Raw genomic sequence first — 25,400 nt, 5'->3', positions numbered from 1 at the left:
AATGGCCTCTATCTGCACTGTGAGGTTTCTGTGATTTCTGTGATCTGTGATTAATAAACTTGCAAAATGGGTGTAAATGGCAAATAAATTTGGATATAAATAAGCGTGAAGTGTTGCATTTAGGAGGAGGAATAAGGAGGCCACACACTCCTTGTTAAAAAAAACATCAAAATGGGGTAGAGCGCCAAGGGATCTGGGGGTACAGATAAACAAATCATTAAAACATGTCAACAAGGCCATAAAAATGCAAACAAAGCACTGGGGTTCATTTCTGGAGGAATAGAATTGAAAAGCAGGGAAGTTATGTGGAACTTGTATCGAAATTTGGTGAGACCACACTTGGAGTGCAGTGTACAGTTCTGGTCTCCATATTACAAAAAGAATATAGAGACACTGGAGAGGGTGCAAAAAAGATTTACAAGCTGATACTAGAACTGAGTGGTTATAAAAGACACGAATCATTAAAGACGTGAGCCACCCCAGCCACAACCTCTTCGCCCTGTTCCCGTCTGGTAAGAGATACCGAAGCATATGCTCTCGTACCAGCAGGTTTCGAAACAGCTTCTACCCCCAGGCCATAAGACTCATGAACATATAATTTATTATTTATTACTGTTGTTTTATTTATTATTATTACTGTATTTCTATTAGTATTTTATCATTGTTATGCCATATTTATTCCAATGTTGGGAGGACTCGTAAAAATCAACATTTCATTGTGCAGTACACACGTCTGCTGCATATATGACAAATAAAATTGAATTGAATTGAGTTGAATTGTATAATTATGAGGAACGATTGAACATGCTGGGCTCTTTTCTCTGGTAAAGAAAAGAGGAGTGACTTAATAGAGGTACAGGAAACTTTCGATTAACCGGCCCCTAAATAACCGGAACGCTCTATCCACCGGCAAAATTCAGGATTCGGTTCAGGTAACTTTTTTTTACTTTTAGTTACTTTTTTTTACTCCATTTGTTGCTGTGCAAGGGTGTAGCTGAAGCTGTTGCTAAGCTAGAGATGCTTGCAACTTGTGCCGATTCTTTTGAAGCAAGCAACAGGGTTTGTTGCTTTATACGGCGCTCTGAGCTCCGTATCTTTTACTATAGCGTTCGGTTATCCGGAATTGTTGATGAACTGGCAGCACGTCGGTCCCAGAAAGTTTCCTGTATTTAAAATTATGAAGGGGTAGATGTAGTGAAAATGGTTCCAAATGTGGGGGAGACTAAAAGTAGGGGCCATAAATATTAGATAGTCACCAATAAATCCAATAGGGAATTCAGGAGAAACGTCTTTACCCAGAGAGTGGTGAGAATGTGGAACTCACTACCACAGGGAGTGGTTGAGGCGAATAGTATCGATGCATTTAAGAGGAAGCTGGATAATTACACGAGGAAGAAAGGAATTGAAGGATATGTTGATAGGATTTGATGAATTACAGACGGGAGGAGACTCGAGTGCAACATAAGAACATAAGACGTAGGAGCAGGAGTCGGCCATTCGGCCCCTCGAGCCTGCTCCGCCATTCATTAATATAGATTGTAAATAGTTGGGGCCCCAGCACTGATCCCTGTGGCACCCCACTAGTTACAGTTTGCCAACCTGAAAATGACCCATTTATCCCGACTCTCTGTTTTCTGTTAGTTAGCCAATCCTCTATCCATGCTAATATATTACCCCCAACTCCGTGCGCTCTTATCTTGTCATAGAGTCATAGAGTTATACAGCACAGAAAGAGGCCCTTTGGCCCATCGTGTCTGCGCCGTCCATCAATCCCTGTCCAGTCTAATACACGACATCTACTGGTTCACCTTTATCCACCCTGCTCTTTACATCCTCAAAGAATTCCAGCAAATTTATCAAACGTGATTTCCCTTTCATAAAACCATGCTGACTCTGCTTGACTATATTATGATTTTCTAAATGTCCTGCTACCACTTCCTTAATGATGGACTCCAGCATTTTCCCAATGACAGATGTTAGGCTAACTGGTCGATAGTTTCCCGTTTTCTGTATCCCTCCTTTCTTAAATAAGGGCGTTATATTTGCGGTTTTCCAGTCCGCTGGGACCTCTCCAGAATCCAGGGACGTTTACTAGATTACAACCAATGCATCCACTATCTCTGCAGCCACCTCTTTTAAGACTCTAGGATGCAGGCCATCGGGTCCAGGGGACTTGTCCACCATTAGTCCCATTAGTTTGTCTAGTACTTTCTCTCTAGTGATTGTTTTAAGTCCCCGGCCCCGACTCCAAAAGCCCCTTGATTATCCATTATTGGGATGCTTTAAGTGTCTTCTACCGTGAAGCCCGATACAAAATATTTGTTCAAAGTCTCTGCCATTTCCCTGTTTCCCATTATTAACTCCCCAGACTCATCCTCTCGGGGACCAACGTTTACTTTAGCTACTTTTTCTTTTTATATACCTGTAGAAGCTCTTACTGTCTGTTTTTATATTTCTTGCTAGCTTACTCTCATAAGCTATCTTCTCTCTCTCTCTCTCATTTTTTTAGTCGTCCTTTGCTGGTTTTTAAAAATTTCCCAATCCGCTGGCCTTCCACTATTCTTTGCAACATTGTGTGCTTTTGTTTTCAATTTGATACCATCCTGTACTTCCTTAGTTAGCCATGGATGGTTCATCCTTCTCAGAGTCTTTCTTTCACACTGGAATATATCTTTGCTGAGAGTTATGAAATATCTCCTTAAATGTTTGCCACTGCTTTTCTACAGTCTTACCCTGTAATATATTTTCCCAGTCCACTTTAACCAAGTCTGTCTTCATACCTTTGTAATTACCTTTGTTTAAATTCAGGACACTAGTTTGAGACCTAGCTTTCTCACCCTAAAACTGAATTTGAAATTCTACCATGCTATGATCACTCTTCCCAAGAGGATCCTTCACTTCGAGATCATTAATTAATCCAGCCGCGTTACACATTACCAAATCTAAAATAGTTTTCTCCCTGGTTGGTTCCACAACATATGCACAGTGGCATAGTGGTTAGCACTGTTGCCTCACAGCGCCAGGGACCCGGGTTCGAATCCGGCCTCGGGCGACTGTCTGTGTGGAGTTTGCACATTCTCCCTGTGTTTGCGTGGGTTTACTCCGGGTGCTCCGGTTTCCTCCCACAGTCCAAAGATGTGCAGGTTAGGTTGATTGGCTATGATAAATTGACCCTTAGTGTTAGGGGGATTAAATACGTGGGGTTACGGGGATAGGGTGGGATATGTGTCGGTGCAGGCTTGATGGGCTGAAATGGCCTCTATCTGCACTGTGGGGTTTCTGTGATTCTGTGATATTGCTCCAAGAAACCATCCCGTATACACTCGAAGAACTCTTCCTCAAGTCTACCTTTGCTAATTTGCTTCATCCAATCAATATGAAGATTAAAATCTCCCATGATTATAGCCGTACCTTTCTTACAAGCCTCTATTATTTCTTGGATGAGTGCAGCTCCAACAACAATCAAGAAGCTTGACACCATCCAGGACAAAGCAGCCCACTTGATTGGCACCCCATCCACCACCTTAAACATTCACTCCCTCCACCACCGGCACGACCAGCACAGACCAGTTGGGCCGAATGGCCTGTTTCTGTGCTGTAAACTCTATGTAATTATATTAATACAATAGAAGCAACTTTATCATTTGTGTGCTACCTGAAGCACGTTTACTGTTGGTGTAATTAGCTTCTTACATACATTTTTGTACTTCAAAACTGAATTTAAATTCAGTTAAATAAATAAATCTGAATAAAAAGCTAGTATCAGTAATGGTGACCATGAAACTATCGGATTGTCGTAAAAACCCATCTGGTTCACGAATGTCCTTTAGGGAAGGAAACCTGCCGTCCTTACCCAGTCTGGCCGATATGTTTTTTTAAAATTAGTTTATGGAATGTGGGCGTCCCTGGCAAGGCCAGCATTTATTGCCCATCCCTATATGCCCTCGATAAGGTATCACAGAATTCACAGAATCAACAGTGCAGATAGAGGCCATTTCGGCCCATCGAGCCTGCACTGACACATATCCCACCCTATCCCCGTAACCCCACGTATTTAATCCCCTAACACTAAGGGTCAATTTATCATAGCCAAATCAACCTAACCCGCACATCTTTGGTGAGCCGCTTTCTTGAACCGCTGCAGTCCGTGTGGTGAAGGCGCTCCCACAGTGCTGTTTGGGGGGGGGGGGGGGGGGGGGGGGGGGGGGCGGGGGAGTTCCAGGATTTTGATCCAGCGACGATGAAGGATCGGCCGATATACTTCTAAGTCAGGATGGTGTGTGACCTGGAGGGGAACTTGGAGGTGGTGGTGTTCCCATGCGTCTGCTGTCCTTGTCCTTCTAGGTGGAAGAGGTCGCGGGTTTGTGAGGTGCTGCCGAAGAAGCCTTGGCAAGTTGCTGCAGTGCATCTTGTAGATGGTACACACTGCAGCCATGGTACGCTGGTGGTGGAGGGAGTGAATGTTTAAGGTGGTGGATGGGGTGCCAATCAAACGGGCTGCTTTGTCCTGGATGGTGTCGAGCTTCTTGAGTGTTGTTGGAGCTGCACTCATCCAGGCAAGTGGAGAGTATTCCATCACACTCCTTACTTGTGCCTTGTAGATGGTGGAAAGGCTTTGGGGAGTCAAGAGGTGAGACACTCACCACAGAATACCCAGCCTCTGACCTGCTCTTGTTGCCACAGTATTTATGTGGCTGGTCCAGTTAAGTTTCTGGTCAATGGTTACCCCCAGGATGTTGATAGTGGGGGATTCGGCGATGGTAATGCCGTTGAATGTCAAGGGGCGGTGATTAGACTCTCGCTTGTTGGAGATGGTCATTGCCTGGCACTTCTGTGGTGCGAATGTTACCTACCACTTATCAGCCCAAGCCTGAACGTCGGGCGTGGACTGCTTCATTATCTGAGGAGCTGTGAATGGCGCTGAACACTGTGCAGTCATCAGCGAACATCCCCATTTCTGACCTTATGTTGGAGGGAAGGTCATTGATGAAGCAGCTGAAGCTAGTTGGGCCTTGGACACTGCCCTGAGGAACTCCTGCAGCGATGTCCTGGGGCTGTGATGGTTGACCTTCAATCCACAACCATCTTCCTTTGTGCTGGGTATGACACCAGCCAGTAGAGAGTTCCCCCCCACCGATTCCCATTGACCTCAGTTTTACTAGGGCTCCTTGATGCCAGACTCGGTAAAATGCTGCCTTATTGTCAAGGGCAGTCATTCTCACCTCACCTCTGGAATTCAGCTCCTTTGTCCATGTTTAGACCAAGGCTGTAATGACATCGGGAGCAGAGTGGTCCTGGCGGAACCCAAAGTAGGCATCAGTGAGCAGGTTATTGGTGAGTAAGTGCCGCTTGATAGCAGTGTCAATGACACCTTCCATCACTTTGCTGATGATTGAGAGTAGACTGATGGGGCAGTAATTGGCTGGATTGGATTTGTCCTGCTTTTTGTGGACAGGACATACCTGGGCAGTTTTCCACATTGTAGTTGTAGCTCTACTGGAACAGCTTGGCTAGAGGCATGGTTAATTCTGTGACTCCAGACCCACAGCAATGTGGTTGACTCTTAACTGCCCTCTGAAATGGCCTAGCGAGTCACTCAGTTGTAACAAACCTCTGCAGAAAACAATAATATTAAGAATAAAACCAGAGGGACCACCCGGCATTGACCTCGGCACCTACTTTGGACACAACAATGGCACACACAGCCCAGTCGATCCTGCAAAGTCCTCCTAACTAACAGCTGGGGACTTGTGTCCCACAGACTAGTCAAGCAACAGCCTGACATCGTCATACTCACAGCATCAGACCTTTCAGCCAATGTCCTGAGCTCCTCCATCACCATCCCTGGGTATGTCCTGTCCCACCGGCAGGACAGGCCCACCAGGGGTGGCGGCACAGTGGTATACAGTCGGGAAGGAGTGGCCCTGGGAGTTCTCACCATTGACTCCGGACCCCATGAAGTCTCATGGCTTCAGGTCAAACATGGGCAAGGAAACCTCCTGCTGATTACCACCTACCGCCCTCCCTCAGCTGATGAATCAGTACTCCGCCATGTTGAACACCACTTGGAAGAAGCACTGAGAGTAGCAAGGGCACAGAATGTACTCTGGGTGGGGGACTTCAATGTCCATCACCAAGAGTGGCTCGGTAGCACCACTACTGACCGAGTCCTGAAGGGCATAGCTGCCAGTCTGGGCCTGCGACAGGTGGTGAGTGAACCAACACGACGGAAAAATCTACTTGACCTCGTCCTCACCAATCTACCTGTCGCAGATGCATCTGTCCATGACAGTATTGGTAGCAGTGACCACCGCACAGTCATTGTGGCGACGAAGTTCTGTCTTCACACTGAGGACACCCTCCATCGTGTTGTGTGGCACTACCACCGTGCTAAATGGGATAGATTTAGAACAGATCTAGCAGCTCAAAACTGGGCATCCATGAGGCGCTGTGGGCCATCAGCAGCAGCAGAATTGTATTCCACCACAATCTGTAACCTCATGGCCCGGCATATCCCTCACTCTACCATTAAGCAAGGGGACCAACCCTGCTTCAATGAGGAGTGCAGAAGAACATGCCAGGAGCAGCACCAGGCGTACCTAAAAATGAGGTTCCAACTGGGGAAGCTGCAACACAGGACTACATGCATGCTAAAGAGCGGAAGCAGCATGCTATAGACAGGGCTAAGCGATCCCACAATCAACGGATCAGATCAAAGCTCTGCAGTCACAGATCACAGATCACAGAATCACACAGTGCAGATAGAGGCCATTTCGGCCCATCGAGCCTGCACCGACACATATCCCACCCGATCCCCGTAACCCCTACACCAACACATATCCCACCCTATCCCCGTAACCCCACGTATTTAATCCCCCTAACACTAAGGGTCAATTTATCATAGACAATCAACCTACCCCGCACATCTTTGGACTGTGGGAGGAAACCGGAGCACCCGGAGGAAACCCACGCAAACACGGGGAGAATGTGCAAACTCCACACAGACAGTCACCCGAGGCCGGATTCGAACCCGGGTCCCTGGCGCTGTGAGGCAACAGTGCTAACCTGCCACATCCAGCTGTGAATGTTGGTGGACCATTAAACAACTAACGGGAGGAGCAGGCTCTATGAATATCCTCATCCTCAATGATGGTGGAGCCCAGCATGTGAGTGCAAAAGACAAGGCTGAAGCGTTTGCAACCATCTTCAGCCAGAAGTGCCGAGTGGATGATCCATTTCGGCCTCTGACTGAAGTCCCCACCATCACAGAAGCCAGTCTTTAGCCAATTCTATTCATTCCACGTGATATCAAGAAACGGCTGAGTGCACTGGATACAGCAAAGACTATAGGCCCCGACAACATCCTGGCTATCGTGCTGAAGACTTGCGCTCCAGAACTAGCTGCACCTCTAGCCAAGCTGTTCCAGTACAGCTACAACACTGTACCCGACAATGTGGAAAACTGCCCAGGTAGGTCCTGTCCACAAAAAGCAGGACAAATCCAATTCGGCCAATACCTACCCCATCAGTCTACTCTCAATCATCAGCAAAGTGATGGAAGGTGTCATCGACAGTGCTATCAAGTGACATTTACTCACCAATAACCTGCTCACTGATGCCCAGTTTGGGTTCCGCCAAGACGACTCAGCTCCCGACCTCATGACAGCCAAACATGGACAAAGGAGCTGAGTTCCAGAGGTGAGGTGAAAATGACTGCATTTGATATCAAAGAAGCATTTGACCGAGTGTGGTATCAAGGAGCCCTAGTAAAATTAAAGTCAATGGGAATCGGGGGGGAAACTCTCCACTGGCTGGAGTCATACCTAGCACAAACGGAGATGGTTGTGGTGGTTGGAGGTCAATCATCTCAGCCCCAGGATTTCACAGCAGGAGTTCCTCAGGGCAGTGTCCTAGGCCCAACCATCTTCAGCTGCTTCATCAATGACCTTCCCTCCAACATAAGGTCAGAAATGGGGATGTTCGCTGATGACTGCACAGTGTACAGTGCCATTCACAACTCCTCAGATAATGAAGCAGTCCATGCCCGCATGCAGCAAGACCTGGACAACATTCAGGCTTGGGCTGATAAGTGGCAAGTAATATTCGCGCTACACAAGTGCCAGACAATGACGATCTAGCGAGAGTCGAACCACTGCCTCTTGATATTCAATGGCATTACCATCGCCGAACCTCCCACCAACAACATCCTGTGGGGTCACCATTGACCAGAAACTTAACTGGACCAGCCACTTAAATACTGTGACTACAAGAGCAGGTCAGAGGCTGGGTATTCTGTGGCGAGTGTCTCACCTCCTGACTCCCCAAAGCCTTTCCACCCTCTACAAGGCACAAGTAAGGAGTGTGATGGAATACTCTCCACTTGCCTGGATGAGTGCAGCCCCAACAACACTCAAGAAGCTCGACACCATCCAGGACAAAGCAGCCCACTTGATCGGCACCCCATCCACCACCTTCAACATTCACTCCCTCCACCGGCGTACCGTGTCTGCAGTGTGTACCGTCTACAAGATGCACTGCAGCAACTCGCCAAGGCTTCTTTGACAGCACCTCCCAAACCTGCGACCTCTACCACCTAAATGGACAAGGGCAGCAGGCATGTGGGAACACCACCACCTCCAAGTTCCCCTCCAAGTTACAAACCATCCTGAATTAGAAATATATCAGCCATTCCTTCATCGTCGCTGGGTCAAAATCCTGGAACTCCCTCCCTAACAGCACTGTGGGAGCACCTTCACCACACGGACTGCAGCGGTTCAAGAAGGCGGCTCACCACCACCTTCTCAAGGGCAATTAGTGATGGGCAATAAATGCTGGCCTTGCCAGTGACGCCCACATCCCAGGAACGAATATTTAAAAACAAGTTATTTGTTTGGTAACATTTCAAGGAATCGTTATGATTCAAAAAATGAACGGAATGTGGACTGCAAGAGTTGCCTAACTGACAGCACACCGACAGTAGGGAGTGAAAAACTGTTCTGCCAAGTTCTGCCAACTCCCAAATTGTAGATTTAAATACTGCCTGTAACATGCACTTCTTCAGTTATTGAAACCAGTTTAAGACTCACCTTTTCTGCCTGATTAATTCTCCTTCCCAGATCTATAACAGAACATATCTGCAAAACAAGGAACACGTGACAACACTGCTCAGGATAGAAAGATCAGCAAACAGAGACCCACAAAGCATGAAGTTGGCCAGCAGGATTTGGGAAATAATTCATCTGCTGCTTCTGATGAACGTGATTGGGACAGGGTCATCGAGTCTGTTCCCCCCCCCCCCCACCAATTGGGGGCCGTGTCATCGTGTCTGTCCCCCCCCCCTCATTGGGCTAGTGTCATCGTGTCTCTCCCCCCCCCCCCCATTGGGGGGCTGTGTCATTGAGTCCGTCTCTCCCCCCCCCCCCCCCCCACAATTGGGGGCTGTGTGATTGTGTCTGTCCCCCCCCTAGTTGGGCTAGCGTCATCGTGTCTGACTCCGATCCCACTCCTACCCCCACTGGTTGCTGGTCACAGAGCAAGCACCAGTTTTATCTGCATGGTGAATGTGGGGGAGATGCTAGATTCCATGGAGGTTGAAAGCGTGTGCAGATAGACAGGGTGAAGCGAGTGACGCAGGGTTCTGAGCTTTGTTACACAGTGCAAGTTGTACAGAGAGACTGATTTACCTTTACTCCATCGTCACTTGTTTCGAAAATGCAGCAGATCAGCAACGCTTTGCTGTGTGTGTGGGAGTCAGGAGCTCGTGCCACAAACCCAATCAACCTCTTGTTATCTTGATGCGTAGCATACAGTGTCACATCACTCAGGGCAAACTGGAAAACAGATGCAATATTACACATAACCCTTCACTACAGGATTGGAACTTGACCTCTTCCAACCCAGGTTACAATGGCTGTTTCTTGCTTACATTGAAAAGGGGGCAAACATCCTTTATTGGAAAAGGTGATGATGAAGTTCCACGTACAAAGTTAATGACACAAATGCCATTTTGAATTAGAGGTGCGGGCAGGAACATTCAGTCACAGTTGAAGACAGAGAGAGAAAACTTGTACAGAAGGTAAAACAGTCATAGGATATCGTTACTCACACTGATCTTTGTAACCTGTGTCTGTGGATCAACGAACCTGTAATGAAATATAATGATTTATCTACCATCAGTAAGCTGTAGTCGACAGCTAGTTACTACATTCATTATCCCTACTGCTTTTTATTCTGAATGTTACCCACGAGTGGCATAACAATAAATTCAATTCTCAAATTAGAAATGCGTGTTCCCAACTCAAACTATACTTGCCGTAATATGCAATTCTACAGATTTTATAGTTGCTCTTTCTTTGCATACATCATTTTAAAAATGTTCAATTTGAGGAAAAATAACCAAATTCATCTAAAAATGTTACATCTGTATTAAAAAACTGGCAGAGTGTTAATTGCTGTCCACACGTCACTTCCAATAACACAGAGAAACATAGGAGCAGGAGTCGGCCATTCGGACCTTCGAGCCTGCTCCGCCATGAACATGGCTGATCCTCTATCTCAATACCATATTCCCGCGCTCTCCCCATACCCCTTGATGCCTTTTGTGTCTAGAAATCTATCTATCTCCTTCTTAAATATATTCAGTGACTTGGCCTCCACAGCCTTCTGTGGTAGAGAATTCCACAGGTTCACCACCCTCTGAGTGAAGACATTTCTCCTCATCTCAGTCCTAAATGTCCTACCCCGTATCCTGAGACTGTGACCCCTCGTTCTAGACCCCCCCAGCCAGGGGAAACATCCTCCCTGCATCCAGTCTGTCTAGCCCTGTCAGAATTTTATACGTTTCAATGAGATCCCCTCTCATTCTTCTAAACTCTAGTGAATACAGGCCTAGTCGACCCAATCTCTCCTCATACGACAGCCCTGCCATCCCAGGAATCAGTCTGGTGAACCTTGGCTGCACTCCCTCTATGGCAAATAGATCCTTTCTTAGGTAAGGAGACCAAAACTGCACACAGTACTCCAGGTGTGGTCTCACCAAGGCCCTGTATAACTGTAGCAAGACATCCTTGCTCCTGTACTCAAATCCTCTTGCAATGAAGGCCAACATACCATTTGCGTTCCTAACTGCTTGCTGCACCTGCATGTTTGCTTTCAGTGACTGGTGTACAAGGACACCCAGGTCCCTTTGTACATCAGCATTTCCCAATCTATCACCATTTAAATAATACTCGACCTTTCTGTTTTTCCTACCGAAGTGGATAACTTCACATTTATCCACGTTATACTGTATCTGCCATGTATTTGCCCACTCACTCAACTTGTCTAAATCGCCTTGAAGCCTCTTTGCATCCTCCTCACAACTCACAATCCCACCTAGTTTCGTGTCGTCAGCAAACTTGGAAATATTACATTTGGTTCCCTCATCCAAATCATTGATATATATTGTGAATAGCTGGGGCCCAAGCACTGATCCCTGCGGTACCCCACTAGTCACCGCCTGCCACCCCGAAAAAGATCCATTTATTTCTACTCTGTTTCCTGTCTGTTAACCAATTTTCAATCCATGCCAGTATATTACCCCCAATCCCATGTGCTTTAATTTTGCACACTAACCTCTTATATGGGACTTTATCAAAGGCCTTCTGAAAATCCAAATACACCACATCCACTGGTTCTCCCTTATCTATTCTACCAGTTACATCCTCAAAAAACTCCAGGAGGTTTGTCAAACACTATTTCCCTTTCATAAATCCATGTTGACTTTGTCTAATCCCGTTGATATTTTCTAAGTGTCTACATTTATAATGTAAAGCTGTATGTAAACATTCCAACAAGCAGCTTGTCTTTTTATTCGTTCCTGGGATGTGGGCGTCGCTGGCAATGCCAGCATTTATTGCCCATCCCTAGCTGCCCTTGGGAAGATGGTGAGCCGCCGCCTTGAACCGCTGCAGTCCGTGTGGTGAAGGTGCTCCCACAGTGCTGTTAGGGAGGGAGTTCCAGGATTTTGACCCAGCGACAATGAAGGAACGGCCAATATATTTCCAAGTTAGGATGGTGTGAGACCTGGAGGGGAACTTGGAGGTGGTGGTGTTCCCATGCGCCTGCTGCCTTTGTCCTTCTAGGTGGTAGAGGTCGCGGGTTTGGGAGGTGCTGTCGAAGAAGCCTTGGCGAGTTGCTGCAGTGCATCTTGTAGACGGTACACACTGCAGCCACGGTGCGCCGGTGGTGGTGGGAGTGAATGTTTAAGGTAATGGATGGGGTGCCAATCAAGCGGGCTGCTTTGTCCTGGATGGTGTCAAGTTTCTTGAGTGTTGTTGGAGCTGCACTCATCCAGGCAAGTGGAGAGTATTCCATCACAATCCTTACTTGTGCCTTGTAGATGGTGGAAAGGCTTTGGGGAGTCAGGAGGTGAGACACTCGCCGCAGAATACCCAGCCTCTGACCTGTTCTTGTTGCCACAGTATTTATGTGGCTGGTCCAGTTAAGTTTCTCGTCAATGGTGACCCCCAGGATGTTGATGGTGGGGGATTCGGCGATGGTAATGCTATTGAATGTCAAAGGACGGTGGATAGACTCTTGCTAGTTGGAGATAGTCATTGCCTGGCACTTCTGTGATGCAATATGTTACCTGCCACTTATCAGCCCAAGCCTGAACGTCATCCAGGTCTTGTTGCATGCGGGCATGGACTGCTTCATTATCTGTGGAGTTGTGAATGGCACTGAACACTGTGCAGTCATCAGCGAAAATCCCCATTTCTGACCTTATGTTGGAGGGAAGGTCATTGATGAAACAACTGAAGATGGTTGGGCCTAAGACACTGCCCTGAGGAACTCCTGCAGTGATGTCCTGGGGCTGTGATGATTGACCTCCAACCACCACAACCATCTTCCTTTGTGCTAGGTATGACTCCAGCCAGTGGAGCATTGTCCCCCTGATTCCCATTGACTTCAGTTTTACTAGGGCTCCTTGATGCCACACTTGGTCAAATGCTGCCTTGATGTCAAGGGCAGTCACTCTCACCTCACCTCTGGAATTCAGCTCCTTTTGTCCATGTTTGGACCAAGGCTGTAATGAGGTCGGGAGCCGAGTGGTCCTGGCGGAACCCAAACTGAGCATCAGTGAGCAGGTTATTGGTGAGCAAGTGCCGCTAAATAGCACTGTCGACGACACCTTCCATCACTTTGCTGATGATTGAGAGTAGACTGATGGAGCAGTAATTGGCCTGTTTTTTGTGGACAGGACGTACTTGGGCAGTTTTTCACATTGTCGGATAGATGCCAGTGTTGTAGCTGTACTGGAACAGCTTGGCTAGAGGCGCGGCTAGTTCTGGAGCACAAGCTTCAGCACGACAGCTGGGATGTTGTCGGGGCCCACAGCCTTTGCTGTATCCAGTGCACTCAGCCGTTTCTTGATATCACGTGGAGTGAATCGAATTAGCTGAAGACTGGCTTCTGTGGTGGTGGGGACCTCGGGAGTAGGCCGGTATGGATCATCCACTCGGCACTTCTGGCTGAAGATGGTTGCAAACGCTTCAGCCTTGTCTTTTGCACTCACGTGCTGGGCTCCACCATCATTGAGGATGGGGATATTCATGGAGCCTCCTCCTCCCATTAGTTGTTTAATGGTCCACCACCATTCACGAATGGATGTGCCAGGACTGCAGAGCTTTGACCTGATCCGTTGATTGTGAGATCTCTTCGCTCTGTCTATAGCATGCTGCCTCCGCTGTTTAGCATGCATGTAGTCCTGTGTTTCAGCTTCCCCAGGTTGGCACCGCATTTTTAGGTACGCCTCGTGCTGCTCCTGGCATGCTCTTCTACACGCCTTATTAAACCAGGGTTGGTCGCCTGGCTTGATGGTAATGGTAGAGTGAGGGATATGCTGGGCCATGAGGTTACAGATTGTGATGGAATACAATTCTGCTGGTGCTGATGGCCCACAGCGCTTCATGGATGCCCAGTTTTGAGTTGCCAGATCTGTTCTAAATCTATCCCATTTAGCACGGTGGTAGTGCCACACAACACAATGGAGGGTGTCCTCAGTGTGAAGATGGGACTTCGTCTCCACAATGACTGTGCGGTGGTCACTGCTACCAATACTGTCATGGACAGATGCATCTGTGACAGGTAGATTGGTGAGGACGAGGTCAAGTAGGTTTTTCCCCTCGTGTTGGTTCTCTCACCACCTGTTGCAGGCCCAGACTGGCAGCTATGTCCTTCAGGACTCGGCCAGCTCGGTCAGTAGTGGTGCTACCGAGTCACTCTTGGTGATGGACATTGAAGTCCCCCACCCAGAGTACATTCTGTGCCCTTGCTACTCTCAGTGCTTCTTCCAAGTGGTGTTCAACATGGAGGAGTACTGATTCATCAGCTGAGGGAGGGCGGTAGGTGGTAATCAGCAGGAGGTTTCCTTGCCCACGCTTGACCTGAAGCCATGAGACTTCATGGGGTCTGGAGTCAATGTTGAGGACTCCCAGGGCCACTCCTTTCCGACTGTATACCACTGTGCCGCCACCCCTGGTGGGTCTGTCCTGCCGGTGGGACAAGACATACCCAGGGATAGTGATGGAGGAGGTTGAGAAATTGGCTGAAAGGTATGATTCTGTGTCAGGCTGTTGCTTGACTAGTCTGTGGGACAGCTCTCCCAATTTTGGCACAAGTCCCCAGTGAGGAGTACTTTGCCGGGTCGACTGGGCTGGGTGCGCCGTTGTCGTGTCTGTAGCCGGTGCCGAGGCTGATGCTGGGTGGTCCGTCCGGTTTTATTCTCATCATTGTGTTTCACAGCGGTTTGGTACAACCGAGTGTCTCGCTCGGCCATTTCAGAGGGCAGTTAAGAGTCAACCACATTGCTGTGGGTCTGGAGTCACATATAGGCCAGACCGGGTAAGGACGGCAGATTTCCTTCCCTGAAGGACATTCGTGAACCAGATGGGTTTTTACGACGCTCTCATAGTTTCATGGTCACCATTACTGATACTAGCTTTTTATTGCGGATTTATTTAATTTACTGAATGAACTAATCCAAAGACTCTGTTTCGGAAAAGAATAATTTTCCACAGGAGTGGACTTCGCTCAAGTCCACAAGAAGGATTTCAATTATTGTTTAAATTACAACAGGATTAAATTTCTCCACTGGATTGGTTTTTGTGTCTTTTAATATCCTCATTAAAGTTTTTATTTGAAGGCCTCAGAAAGCCTAGTCCTGGAATTGATATTTCTGCCAAGAGTGGGTGAGTCCGGGCGGCGGGGCCCAGTCCGGGCGGCGGGGCCCAGTCCGGGCGGCGGGGCCCAGTCCGGGCGGTGTAACGGGGCCCAGTCTGGGTGGTGTAACAGGCCCAGTCTAGATATTTTTTGTTTAGAATGGTGACCATCAATTTGAGGCAGGTTCCACAATCTGAGCATGTGCAGGACGTAGAATTTAAATGCTACTGATGCAACTTAGGAATCTCGCCAAGTGACAGCGTGTTACACTCGGTCTCTAACTACATCTAACTGCTTGTATTCCAATCCCCCGCCCCCCCCACCCCAGCGAAACCCCACAGTTCTGCTAAATTCCAGATTCCCCATAAATAGTGACACCAGACATAGATTCTCCCCTTCCCTCTCTTGCCCAAGTTGGTCCACCTCCCAGTTCGATTAACAGTCACTTGGACAAGTGTGGATTTATTAAGGGAAGCCAGCACAGAATTGGTAAAGGTAAATCGTGTTTCACTAATTTGATCGAGTTTTTTGATGAGGGCAATGCGGTTGACGTGGTGTATGTGGATTTCCAAAAGTTGTTTGATAAAGTGCCACATAAAAGGCTTGCCAGCAAAGTTGAAACCCATGGAATAAAAGGGACAGTGGCAGCATGGATACGGAATTGGGTAAGTGACAGGAAACAGAGAGTAGTGGTGAACGGTTGTTTTTCGGACTGGAGGAAGGTATACAGTGTTGTTCCCCAGGGGTCGGTACTAGGACCACTGCTTTTCTTGCTGTATATTAATGACTTGGACTTGGGTGTACAGGGCACAATTTCAAAATTTGCAGATGACACAAAACTTGGAAGTATAGTGAACAGTGATAGACTTCAAGAGGACATAGACAGGCTGGTGGAATGGGCGGACATGTGGCAGATGAAATTTAATGTAGAAAAGAGAGAAGTGATACATTTTGGTAGAAAGAATGAGGAGAGGCAATATAAACTAAAGGGTACAATCCTGAAGTGGGTGCATGAACAGAGAGACCTGGGGGTGTATGTGCACAAATCGTTGAAGGTGGCAGGGCAGGTTGAGAAAACAGTTAAAAAAGCATACGGGATCCTGGGCTTCATAAATAGAGGTATAGAGTACAAAAGCAAGGAAGTGATGATGAACCTTTATAAAACACTGGTTCGGCCTCAACTGGAGTATTGTGTCCAATTCTGGGCACCGCACTTTAGGAAGGATGTGAAGGCCTTCGAGAGGGTGCAGAAAAGATTTACAAGAATGATTCCAGGGATGAGGGACTTCAGTTACGTGGATAGACTGGAGAAGCTGGGGTTGTTCTCCTTGGAGCAGAGAAAATTGAGAGGAGATTTGATAGAGGTGTTCAAAATCATGAGGGGTCTAGACAGAGTGGATAGAGAGAAACTGTTCCCATTGGCGGAAGGGTCGAGAACCAGAGGACACAGATTTAAGGTGATTGGCAAAAGAACCAAAGGCGACTTAAAAAAAAACTCTTTTACACAGCGAGTGGTTAAGATCTGGAACGCACGGCCTGAAAGGGCGGTGGAGGCAGATTCAATCGTGGCTTTCAAAAGTATCTGAAGGAAAGAAATGTGAAGGGTTACGGAGAAAGGGCGGGGAGTGGGACGAGCTGAAGTGCTCTTGCAGAGAGCCAGCATGGGCTCGACGGGCAGAATGGCCTTCTTCTGTGCTGTAACCATTCTAGGATGATTTCACTTATCAATACTGCTAAATACAGCCGAGAACTTTCACCAATTTTCAGCGGGAGTGAGGCATCCCGGGAGTGATGGGGCCAGAAATTGGAGCGGAATTGGTTTCTTGAGGGATTTTTCCCCCTTAAATTGCTGACTGGTAACTTCCAATAGAAACCGGGAGCTGCTGTTTCTACATCTTCATCCCAGTGTCAGTTTTAGGGGTACATCTGGGAGTTTCCCAGAAATCCCAGCAGGTACACCGATTACAGCCGGAAGTACATTTACCTGCAGGAGTGGGGGCACGTGCCCTGCAGGAGTGGGGGCACGTGCCCTGCAGGAGTGGGGGCACGTGCCCTGCAGGAGTGGGGGCACGTGCCCTGCAGGTGTGGGGGCACGTGCCCTGCAGGAGTGGGGGCACGTGCCCTGCAGGAGTGGGGGCACGTGCCCTGCAGGAGTGGGGGCACGTGCCCTGCAGGAGTGGGGGCACGTGCCCTACAGGGCAGTATATTTACCCCGCTAAGCAGAATACAATCTCGGTGACCCAGTCTCCAATTGCTCGTTTCTTTCACAATTCGTACAATGTTTGAGAAATACATTTACAGTACATATTAGAAGCCCAAATACTTAAAATGAAAGTGTGTAATGTTTTATTATAACTGGCTTTATCTTTTAAAAGCAAAACTGTATTATTAAACTTTGCACATATTGTATACAAAATCCGACAGAACTTCAGTTTGCATATTTTCTAAGACAAGTCCTGGATTAAGAGGAAAGTGACGACAATAATTAAAAGCTTGATAATAAAAGCTGTTGGACTCCTATTTACCTCAGCTTCCTGGAGTTGACCACCATCTGAAACTCCGCCATACGGAAGACATTGTGTATCGCTCGTGCGGCCAAAACCTGTCTCATTGCCTCATAGATTAACTCATCATTCTGGTCAGTTCGCACTTCGATGGAGCCTAAAAACCTCACTGTAAACACTTGGTGCAGAAGCAAATCTGTATTTAAAAAAAAGTAAATGTTAAATATGTTGGAATGTTGCGGCTGTAAAGGTCAAAAACATTGTAATTCCATTGTATCTGTACATCTTTACATCAAGTGAAACTGATCTCAGTAGCTTCAAAGTCGTGATTGTAATGACATTGTGAAATATAATACACTGCAAATTCTTAGCAAGAATGTTACCCATCTGAGAGGCTCCTCAGAACAGCTCTCTTCACTCATCTATCCTACGCTGCACTTTGTTGTCCCAGAAGACAGAGTCTGTCCGATCTCGGGTCAGAGTCTGTCCGATCTCGGGTCAGAGTCTGTCCGATCTCGGGTCAGAGTCTGTCCGATCTCGGGTCAGAGTCTGTCCGATCTCGGGTCAGAGTCTGTCCGATCTCGGGTCAGAGTCTGTCCGATCTCGGGTCAGAGTCTGTCCGATCTCGGGTCAGAGTCTGTCCGATCTCGGGTCAGAGTCTGTCCGATCTCGGGTCAGAGTCTGTCCGATCTCGGGTCAGAGTCTGTCCGATCTCGGGTCAGAGTCTGTCCGATCTCGGGTCAGAGTCTGTCCGATCTCGGGTCAGAGTCTGTCCGATCTCGGGTCAGAGTCTGTCCGATCTCGGGTCAGAGTCTGTCCGATCTCGGGTCAGAGTCTGTCCGATCTCGGGTCAGAGTCTGTCCGATCTCGGGTCAGAGTCTGTCCGATCTCGGGTCAGAGTCTGTCCGATCTCGGGTCAGAGTCTGTCCGATCTCGGGTCAGAGTCTGTCCGATCTCGGGACAGAGTCTGTCCGATCTCGGGACAGTCAATGCCCTGTTCAGTTCACTGACAGGAAAGTAGCGGAGCAGCCCTCCCCCGCCAATCCCCGCCCCCTCCAGCCCTCCCCCGCCAATCCCCGCCCCCTCCAGCCCCCGCCCCGCTCCATCCCCGCCCCCTCCCTTCCCCGCCCCCTCCCCCTCCAATTGTCTCAGTGCACTAGTTACAGGTTTGAGGTCAGCCTTGGATATTTTCTCAGGTACACCAGTGTGGTTACTTCCAGAAGTGGTCCAGATGTCTTACTTTCGGGAATGTCCCCTTACTGCCCAATATCGAATTGTACTGTAGCTAAACCCGGTTGCCCCCCTGTGATCTGAAATGGATATCGTGTCCTTTGCAAGTGATCCCAGATGCACTTCTCCAACCTTTCAATAGATGGACGGAGAAAGACTTCAGAGACAAGGCCTGATGTGAATCGTTAAGACAGCAAGTGAACAGACTGAGTAACAGTGTAAGCAAATCCCAGTTCCTTCATGCAACCACACTTCTATCCCTGATGAATTGAGAACAAATAGTAAACCACATGTCCCTCCCTGTCTACTTCAGGGACGGGCTAACTTATGTTTGGCAAGATAAGGGGTCGGCCATTTAGGCCGTATACCCATCACCCCCTGTCCTAACTCGCACCAACTCCCGTACACCCATCACCCCCTGTCCTAACTCGCACCAACTCCCGTACACCCATCACCCCCTGTCCTAACTCGCACCAACTCCCGTACACCCATCACCCCCTGTCCTAACTCGCACCAACTCCCGTACACCCATCACCCCCTGTCCTAACTCGCACCAACTCCCGTACACCCATCACCCCGTCCTAACTCGCACCAACTCCCGTTCACCCATCACCCCCTGTCCTAACTCGCACCAACTCCCGTACACCCATCACCCCCTGTCCTAACTCGCACCAACTCCCGTACACCCATCACCCCGTCCTAACTCGCACCAACTCCCGTACACCCATCACCCCCTGACCCTAACTCGCACCAACTCCCGTACACCCATCACCACCTGTCCTAACTCGCACCAACTCCCGTACACCCATCACCCCCTGACCCTAACTCGCACCAACTCCCGTACACCCATCACCCCCTGACCCTAACTCGCACCAACTCCCGTACACCCATCACCCCCTGTCCTAACTCGCACCAACTCCCGTACACCCATCACCCCTTGTCCTAACTCGCACCAACTCCCGTACACCCATCACCCCCTGTCCTAACTCGCACCAACTCCCGTACACCCATCACCACCTGTCCTAACTCGCACCAACTCCCGTACACCCATCACCCCCTGACCCTAACTCGCACCAACTCCCGTACACCCATCACCCCCTGACCCTAACTCGCACCAACTCCCGTACACCCATCACCCCCTGTCCTAACTCGCACCAACTCCCGTACACCCATCACCCCTTGTCCTAACTCGCACCAACTCCCGTACACCCATCACCCCCTGTCCTAACTCGCACCAACTCCCGTACACCCATCACCCCGTCCTAACTCGCACCAACTCCCGTACACCCATCACCCCCTGTCCTAACTCGCACCAACTCCCGTACACCCATCACCCCGTCCTAACTCGCACCAACTCCCGTACACCCATCACCCCCTGACCCTAACTCGCACCAACTCCCGTACACCCATCACCCCCTGACCCTAACTCGCACCAACTCCCGTACACCCATCACCCCTTGTCCTAACTCGCACCAACTCCCGTACACCCATCACCCCCTGTCCTAACTCGCACCAACTCCCGTACACCCATCACCCCCTGACCCTAACTCGCACCAACTCCCGTACACCCATCACCCCCTGTCCTAACTCGCACCAACTCCCGTACACCCATCACCCCCTGTCCTAACTCGCACCAACTCCCGTACACCCATCACCCCCTGTCCTAACTCGCACCAACTCCCGTACACCCATCACCCCCTGACCCTAACTCGCACCAACTCCCGTACACCCATCACCCCCTGTCCTAACTCGCACCAACTCCCGTACACCCATCACCCCGTCCTAACTCACACCAACTCCCGTACACCCATCACCCCCTGTCCTAACTCGCACCAACTCCCGTACACCCATCACCCCCTGTCCTAACTCACACCAACTCCCGTACACCCATCACCCCCTGTCCTAACTCGCACCAACTCCCGTACACCCATCACCCCGACCCTAACTCGCACCAACTCCCGTACACCCATCACCCCCTGTCCTAACTCGCACCAACTCCCGTACACCCATCACCCCCTGTCCTAACTCGCACCAACTCCCGTACACCCATCACCCCGACCCTAACTCGCACCAACTCCCGTACACCCATCACCCCGACCCTAACTCGCACCAACTCCCGTTCACCCATCATCCCCTGTCCTAACTCGCACCAACTCCCGTACACCCATCACCCCGACCCTAACTCGCACCAACTCCCGTACACCCATCACCCCGACCCTAACTCGCACCAACTCCCGTACACCCATCACCCCCTGTGCTAACTCGCACCAACTCCCGTACACCCATCACCCCGACCCTAACTCGCACCAACTCCCGTACACCCATCACCCCCTGACCCTAACTCGCACCAACTCCCGTACACCCATCACCCCCTGTCCTAACTCGCACCAACTCCCGTACACCCATCACCCCGACCCTAACTCGCACCAACTCCCGTACACCCATCACCCCCTGTCCTAACTCGCACCAACTCCCGTACACCCATCACCCCGACCCTAACTCGCACCAACTCCCGTACACCCATCACCCCCTGTCCTAACTCGCACCAACTCCCGTACACCCATCACCCCGTCCTAACTCGCACCAACTCCCGTACACCCATCACCCCCTGTCCTAACTCGCACCAACTCCCGTACACCCATCACCCCGTCCTAACTCGCACCAACTCCCGTACACCCATCACCCCCTGTCCTAACTCGCACCAACTCCCGTACACCCATCACCCCGTCCTAACTCGCACCAACTCCCGTACACCCATCACCCCCTGTCCTAACTCGCACCAACTCCCGTACACCCATCACCCCGTCCTAACTCGCACCAACTCCCGTACACCCATCACCCCCTGTCCTAACTCGCACCAACTCCCGTACACCCATCACCCCCTGTCCTAACTCGCACCAACTCCCGTACACCCATCACCCCGTCCTAACTCGCACCAACTCCCGTACACCCATCACCCCCTGTCCTAACTCGCACCAACTCCCGTACACCCATCACCCCCTGTCCTAACTCGCACCAACTCCCGTACACCCATCACCCCCTGTCCTAACTCGCACCAACTCCCATACACCCATCACCCCCGACCCTAACTCGCACCAACTCCCGTACACCCATCACCCCCTGTCCTAACTCGCACCAACTCCCATACACCCATCACCCCCGACCCTAACTCGCACCAACTCCCGTTCACCCATCACCCCCTGTCCTAACTCGCACCAACTCCCGTACACCCATCACCCCCTGTCCTAACTCGCACCAACTCCCGTACACCCATCACCCCCCGTCCTAACTCGCACCAACTCCCGTACACCCATCACCCCCTGTCCTAACTCGCACCAACTCCCGTACACCCATCACCCCCTGTCCTAACTCGCACCAACTCCCGTACACCCATCACCCCCTGTCCTAACTCGCACCAACTCCCGTACACCCATCACCCCCTGTCCTAACTCGCACCAACTCCCGTACACCCATCACCCCCTGTCCTAACTCGCACCAACTCCCGTTCACCCATCACCCCGTCCTAACTCGCACCAACTCCCGTACACCCATCACCCCGTCCTAACTCGCACCAACTCCCGTACACCCATCACCCCGTCCTAACTCGCACCAACTCCCGTACACCCATCACCCCCTGTCCTAACTCGCACCAACTCCCGTACACCCATCACCCCCTGTCCTAACTCGCACCAACTCCCGTACACCCATCACCCCGTCCTAACTCGCACCAACTCCCGTACACCCATCACCCCGTCCTAACTCGCACCAACTCCCGTACACCCATCACCCCCTGCCCTAACTCGCACCAACTCCCGTACACCCATCACCCCGTCCTAACTCGCACCAACTCCCGTTCACCCATCACCCCGTCCTAACTCGCACCAACTCCCGTACACCCATCACCCCCTGTCCTAACTCGCACCAACTCCCGTACACCCATCACCCCCTGTCCTAACTCGCACCAACTCCCGTACACCCATCACCCCCTGTCCTAACTCGCACCAACTCCCGTACACCCATCACCCCGTCCTAACTCGCACCAACTCCCGTACACCCATCACCCCGTCCCTAACTCGCACCAACTCCCGTACACCCATCACCCCCTGACCCTAACTCGCACCAACTCCCGTACACCCATCACCCCCTGTCCTAACTCGCACCAACTCCCGTACACCCATCACCCCCTGTCCTAACTCGCACCAACTCCCGTTCACCCATCACCCCCTGACCCTAACTCGCACCAACTCCCGTACACCCATCACCCCCTGTCCTAACTCGCACCAACTCCCGTTCACCCATCACCCCCTGACCCTAACTCGCACCAACTCCCGTACACCCATCACCCCCTGTCCTAACTCGCATCAACTCCCGTACACCCATCACCCCTTGTCCTAACTCGCACCAACTCCCGTACACCCATCACCCCCTGTCCTAACTCGCACCAACTCCCGTACACCCATCACCCCGTCCTAACTCGCACCAACTCCCGTACACCCATCACCCCCTGACCCTAACTCGCACCAAGCCCCGTACACCCATCACCCCCCGTCCTAACTCGCACCAACTCCCGTACACCCATCACCCCGTCCTAACTCGCACCAACTCCCGTACACCCATCACCCCCTGTCCTAACTCGCACCAACTCCCGTACACCCATCACCCCCGACCCTAACTCGCACCAACTCCCGTACACCCATCACCCCCTGTCCTAACTCGCACCAACTCCCGTACACCCATCACCCCCTGTCCTAACTCGCACCAACTCCCGTACACCCATCACCCCCTGTCCTAACTCGCACCAACTCCCGTACACCCATCACCCCGTCCTAACTCGCACCAACTCCCGTACACCCATCACCCCCTGTCCTAACTCGCACCAACTCCCGTACACCCATCACCCCGTCCTAACTCGCACCAACTCCCGTACACCCATCACCCCCTGACCCTAACTCGCACCAAGCCCCGTACACCCATCACCCCCCGTCCTAACTCGCACCAACTCCCGTACACCCATCACCCCGTCCTAACTCGCACCAACTCCCGTACACCCATCACCCCCTGTCCTAACTCGCACCAACTCCCGTACACCCATCACCCCCGACCCTAACTCGCACCAACTCCCGTACACCCATCACCCCCTGTCCTAACTCGCACCAACTCCCGTACACCCATCACCCCCTGTCCTAACTCGCACCAACTCCCGTACACCCATCACCCCCTGACCCTAACTCGCACCAACTCCCGTACACCCATCACCCCCTGACCCTAACTCGCACCAACTCCCGTACACCCATCACCCCGTCCTAACTCGCACCAACTCCCGTACACCCATCACCCCGTCCTAACTCGCACCAACTCCCGTACACCCATCACCCCCTGACCCTAACTCGCACCAACCCCCGTACACCCATCACCCCCTGTCCTAACTCGCACCAACTCCCGTACACCCATCACCCCCTGTCCTAACTCGCACCAACTCCCGTACACCCATCACCCCGACCCTAACTCGCACCAACTCCCGTTCACCCATCACCCCCTGACCCTAACTCGCACCAACTCCCGTACACCCATCACCCCCTGTCCTAACTCGCACCAACTCCCGTACACCCATCACCCCCTGTCCTAACTCGCATCGAGTCCCGTTCACCCATCACCCCGTCCTAACTCGCAACGAGCCCCGTTCACCCATCATCCTGTGCTAACTCGCACCAACTCCCGTACACCCATCACCCCGTCCTAACTCGCACCAACTCCCGTACACCCATCACCCCCTGTCCTAACTCGCACCAACTCCCGTACACCCATCACCCCCTGTCCTAACTCGCACCAACTCCCGTACACCCATCACCCCGTCCTAACTCGCACCAACTCCCGTACACCCATCACCCCGTCCTAACTCGCACCAACTCCCGTACACCCATCACCCCCTGTCCTAACTCGCACCAACTCCCGTACACCCATCACCCCCTGTCCTAACTCGCACCAACTCCCGTACACCCATCATCCCGTCCTAACTCGCACCAACTCCCGTACACCCATCACCCCCTGTCCTAACTCGCACCAACTCCCGTTCACCCATCACCCCGTCCTAACTCGCACCAACTCCCGTACACCCATCACCCCCTGTCCTAACTCGCACCAACTCCCGTACACCCATCACCCCCTGTCCTAACTCGCACCAACTCCCGTACACCCATCACCCCGTCCTAACTCGCACCAACTCCCGTACACCCATCACCCCGTCCTAACTCGCACCAACTCCCGTACACCCATCACCCCCTGTCCTAACTCGCACCAACTCCCGTACACCCATCACCCCGACCCTAACTCGCACCAACTCCCGTACACCCATCACCCCCTGTCCTAACTCGCACCAACTCCCGTACACCCATCACCCCGTCCTAACTCGCACCAACTCCCGTACACCCATCACCCCCTGTCCTAACTCGCACCAACTCCCGTACA

General features: G+C 50.9%; 1 protein-coding gene across 4 annotated transcripts in view; it reads right to left on the bottom strand.

Annotated features, from left to right (window-relative positions):
• The window catches only part of appl2 (adaptor protein, phosphotyrosine interaction, PH domain and leucine zipper containing 2), a 127,708-nt gene that overhangs the window by 8,656 nt on the left and 93,652 nt on the right, over positions 1-25,400 (bottom strand). For 3 of the 4 annotated variants that reach the window (XM_086009817.1, XM_086009819.1, XM_086009818.1), the window contains 4 exons: positions 17,727-17,901; positions 10,106-10,142; positions 9,684-9,830; positions 9,087-9,134 (listed from right to left, as the gene is read on the bottom strand). In XM_086009817.1, the coding sequence (XP_085865943.1) occupies positions 9,087-9,134; positions 9,684-9,830; positions 10,106-10,142; positions 17,727-17,901 (407 nt within the window). The remainder of the gene's footprint in view (positions 1-9,086; positions 9,135-9,683; positions 9,831-10,105; positions 10,143-17,726; positions 17,902-25,400) is intronic. The other variant, XM_086009820.1, reaches the window with a different exon arrangement.

The sequence above is a fragment of the Somniosus microcephalus genome, chromosome 17, assembly GCF_052327205.1.
Source record: "Somniosus microcephalus isolate GS21.2 chromosome 17, FLI_Smic_1.0, whole genome shotgun sequence".
NCBI classification, from domain to species: Eukaryota; Metazoa; Chordata; class Chondrichthyes; order Squaliformes; family Somniosidae; genus Somniosus; species Somniosus microcephalus.
Note: the sequence above shows the minus strand (reverse complement) of the source record. Positions and strands in the feature narration are given on the sequence as shown.